Consider the following 4,804-nt stretch of genomic DNA (forward strand, 5'->3'; position numbering starts at 1 on the left):
GTGAAAACTGTTTTTGTTTTCTATGTGATGGACATAATTAGCCATGAAGATTTCTTGTCTCGAATATCTAAAAAATATTATATGCTATTGTGACAAATTTTTAACCTCATGTTAGCGTTAATAGGCCATGGGGGACATCTCCCCTAAGTTACACCTCCATGGTTAGGCATAGTGACACAACTTGTGGTAGCTATTAATATGAATACATACAAGTTTGAAAACAGACACACTTGATATCGACAGTTCACTCAGTGTTTCCAGGTCTAACTTTTACTTTGAATGTCATGTTGGATAAGAAATCTTCCAGAAGGTCTAAAATGGGGCCACATGTCTTGTTTGATCCAAGACTTGATGAACACTTTGAGTAGCAGTAGCAAACAAAGTCTGGTTTACAATTGAAGTTTATACATACAAGATCCCAGTGAGGAATCTCTGAACAAGATCCCCATAAGGGGGAAAGTTTTAGCAAATAATTTAATAACTGTAACCAGACTTTGTTTCGTCATCCTACTAGAAAATAAGTACATGTACTAGTATAAATTCACTCAACCAACTAAACTAACTCAAAATTGACCAGTTGTTATCAAATGGCCATTAATTTGAAGCCTACAGTGCACGTCATGAGTAGTGTACATGAAGTATTTTATGTTCAAAAGTAAGCTGCTGTTGAAGTTCAGAACCCATGATCACTACAAGCAATATAATCACAAATACCTAGAGTATGTAGTGTCATGATCAACTGGCATTTTTTTTTTTTTATCATAAATGGTGTCGTTAAAAACAATGTGAAAACTTGATTATATGTGATTATGACATGTGAAATATTGATTAGCAAATAAGTATGCAATAAGTTTCTGTATTGCACCACAGCAGTGTATCATTCAATTCTAATAACATGGTTTCACACAAATTTTGTTATGAGTCAAAATCAAACTGAGAATTCTTAAGTCTCATTGCCAGACTCGTGACTATCATCCCTAAGCTTTGTAAGGTGAGCGGCCGTGAAGTTGCAAGAAGTGAGGGGCTTTAGTTTAAAGACTACAAAGTTTAGGGATGATAGCCATGAGTCTGGCAATGAGACTTAAGAATTCTTGTGAGTCAACAATGAGCATCAAATGGTGGTGTGTCTCTAGTGTCTTGTGCATCTAAAATGTATCAAATTGGCCTAGAGGGGGCACTTTACTACACTACAAATAATGTGCATCAGGCAACAAGTCTTGATGGTGAAATGTGCTGTTTTGTGTTGTTAATGTTAAATATTGGCCTAGAGTTATGTTGTTAATTATAAAGTATGATACAAACAAAAGGGCAACAAAAGTGAGGCTGAATTTATCTTAGCTGTATTTATTTATGTTAAGAAGGCTCATTTTTAATAATTTTACACCTTAATTCCATATCACTCATGGAATCATGGTATGCGTAACATATCTTCGTCCATACATCCCTAAATGCATTTCCATTAAATTTCAGCCCAATCTGCTCAGTAGTTTTGGAATTATAGATTTTTAACCAAAGAGACACATTTTTAGCCCTAATTTGCATATCACTGATGGAATCATCCCGTCATGAACAAATCTTACTTTACACCCCCTTAAGAATGTTCCACCAACTTTTGCACCAATCTGCCAGTAGTTTCTGAGTTTAAGTTTTTTGACCAAAAATCACATTTTTTGACCCAAATCACACACCTATGATGCGATCATTTTGATTTGAACAATTTCCCAACTAGACACCCAAGGTAATGGACCCACCAAATATCGTGGCAACCAGTTCAGCGGTTTTTTACTTTAAGTTGTTTACACACATACAGACAGACGCCGGGCGATCCCTATAGCACTACTGAACCTCAGTTCAGTTGTGCTAAAAATCAAAATGTTGATTAGGATAGTCAATCAGTAGTAGTGATAGTTCTTGCTAGTTGATGTTCAACAAATCATTCTGTATGACATGAATCCTCAAAGTGGCAACAAATTTGTCAATTGTACAAATATATGATTATTAGCAACAAATATTGTCCACAGTGAAATTGTTGTAAAATGACTTATTGACCATGTGCATTGGAAAATTTCACAATGTTTTCAATGTTTTACTAACTTGCCAGTGTTTATATCTAAGCCAAGTTCTATGCATAACCGATATCCATTCGTTGGTCAGTCTCTCAGTAATTCACATTTTTTCCAATGAAAGTGTCTATGGTTTGTCAAAGAAATAGTTAATGCTCTCGACAAATGTCCCATTGTTGACAGAATGTGAGTCTGTGGTGTGATTTTAGTGATCTTAACATTAAGTTAGTAGTTTCACTTTTCTGACCAGTGAATGAACAGATGAGCGCTGTAGCTCATTCACGTCATAAAATTGAAGAGTGTTCACCATAAATTTTGAAAATATCTCCTGGTTGTATTTCTCATTTGTGTTATGTCATCTCGGACTCATGATTCCCCAAATGGCAGGGACGGATATGGTTGCATCCTCGATGACACAGCACGAATGGTAAATACCAGATTATATATAAATATCTTATGTGAATATCACCACAGGGAAAAGGATGAAAAATCAATTTTGTTCTGACGATTTTCTGGATTTCTATTATTATTTTCAGTATATTTCAAATAAAGATTTAACTATTGTTTCCTCTCACTGTTTTTTTTCCTATTTTATACCTGTTATGACTGTCTTATCAGAGTTTATCATCTTTGCATTAATTAGTAACTTGTTAATCCAAGAACCAACAATAATAGTGGTACAGTGCTAACAGAAGACACAATGATGGGAAAAAGTGAGAGGAAAAAATATGTAAAACTTTATTTGAAAGATACTGAAAATAATATTAGAATTCTGGAAAATTGCAATAAGTTGGATAGTTATGTGACGTATAGAAGATACATCAATGTAGCAGTCAAATTGTCTCAATATACAGTTGTAAAGCTATATCTTTATAAGAAAATGGTAAAGAGGAGCACCACTCTAGGAAGTAAAGGTATTTAAAAAAAAAAAACTTTGGGTTTTGGAGACTCGAGTGTCATTACATGATTTTACACTGAAATGAATAGGAACTCTGAACTCATGAATATTAAGTGTGCAATTATGATTGTATTATATCTGCTGACTCCTATGATGCTATTCGCCATGAAATATACATTACAATATGATACAAGATCAAATTGATGTTTTTGTGAAATCGCAAGCAATCGTAGGTAATGTAAAATCATGAAATGATTCTCCAGAAACCATACATTAGTTTGTGAAAATGTCTATATCCTAGAGTGGTATTCCCCTTTAATTTTATAGGGAGTAACACTCCAGGAAATAAATGCATTTTCATAAACTTTGCTTTCTGGAGAGTAATTTCATGATTTTACAATTACATAATTAACTCAGTTGTCCAGATATATCAAATTGAAAGCCCTTTTTCATCTCAGCTTTACAGCACTGCATTATGGGTCTTAGCAGATATGATTATGCATTAGACAGTTACACATTGAATAGTCATGACTCCTACAAACTTATATACCATAAAATCCAATACAGATTGAACATTCTACAAACATTACGTTCAAAATTACTGACATTTATTGCGAACTATCCTACAAGTGAGATACCACATTCATTGTCCTTATTAGTATTATTTTTCAGTCAATCCATGACTGGAGGCCAAAATAGGATGAGATGTGCACACACTTTCCATATGTCATCTAAAGCATTCCATTCAGTTAATGACAACTTCCGATTTAGTATTTTCCACTGTTTTATGCGCCCAATACATCTTTCCACATGTATTCGGACTCTGGCAATGGACACAGACTCAACTAGTTCTGGTATCTCAAATTGTGTCTTATTTCTGAGAAAATGGGGTGTAACAAGGCGCACACCATGCTGTGCCAAGGCACATTTATTAGTCCAGCCCTTGTCTGCCATAATGGCATCCCCTTTTTTAAGTTTTGCAAGAAGTCCACTCTTCATTGTAATGGCATTGTCACTGATGCTGCCTTCCATCAGATCCGAGATAAAATTTGGTATACCTGATGGAGATAGACCCACTAATGCCTTGGCAGTACATCTGCTCTTGTAATCTGAATACAGAGCTGCCTGTATTTCAAAATCAGATGCTCTCTCAACCTCAAACTCTGTGCAGTCAACAATGGTTACAACATCTCGATAGAGTGTCTTGAAACTGTCTACCATATATTTCTTTAGTTTACGTGAACTCAACCACTTTGGCAGTTTCAGTAGTATCTGGTTCATTAGTTTCAGGTAAGTAAGCCATATACGAGAGACTGTTGAATCACTAAGACCAAACCTCTCTGCAAGGTCCTCATTGGCACTGCCTTGTTTGAGTTTAATAAGGGTTAAAAAAAACTCATCTGAAGCTTGTAACCGCCGTTTTGGTCCACATTTTCTATCCTTGTCATCGCTACTGTTATTAGCTCCCCAGTACTTCAAGTTTGCTGTGTGTGGTTCAATAAACTTGGTGAAGAAGTACTTTAAGGCACTGTATGAATAAAATCCAGTCCAGAATTGTATCTCCTCATCAGACCCAGCAAATCTTCTAAGTAAAAATCTATTGAATTCATAGAGTTCTATTTTTGTGTCATATAATTCTCCAATTGATATTAAAAGTTTGAGAACAGTTGAAAGCAATTTCCTCAAGACAGCAATGTTATCATTTTCAGAACTAGTAGTCTCTAAGTGACTCTGAATAATACTAGCTATTGACTGCAATTCATTTTTGCATAGAACATGTGTCTCTTGGTAGTAGGGGACTAACATACTTTCAGGTTCCTTTGATTTCTTTTGGGGAGCTTCA

At 35.1% G+C, this 4,804-nt stretch overlaps 1 protein-coding gene across 1 annotated transcript in view; it reads right to left on the reverse strand.

Moving 5' to 3' along the window:
- Nucleotides 1-3,390: 3,390 nt before the first annotated feature.
- Nucleotides 3,391-4,804, reverse strand: part of LOC144446105 (uncharacterized) — a 2,683-nt gene continuing 1,269 nt past the window's right edge. Inside the window, exon 2 of the mRNA XM_078135811.1 lies at nucleotides 3,391-4,804. This exon is cut by the window's right edge and continues 116 nt beyond it. Within this exon, the coding sequence (XP_077991937.1) occupies nucleotides 3,634-4,804 (1,171 nt within the window). The 3' untranslated portion in view covers nucleotides 3,391-3,633.

This window comes from Glandiceps talaboti, chromosome 15 (genome assembly GCF_964340395.1).
Source record: "Glandiceps talaboti chromosome 15, keGlaTala1.1, whole genome shotgun sequence".
Lineage (NCBI taxonomy): Eukaryota > Metazoa > Hemichordata > Enteropneusta > Spengelidae > Glandiceps > Glandiceps talaboti.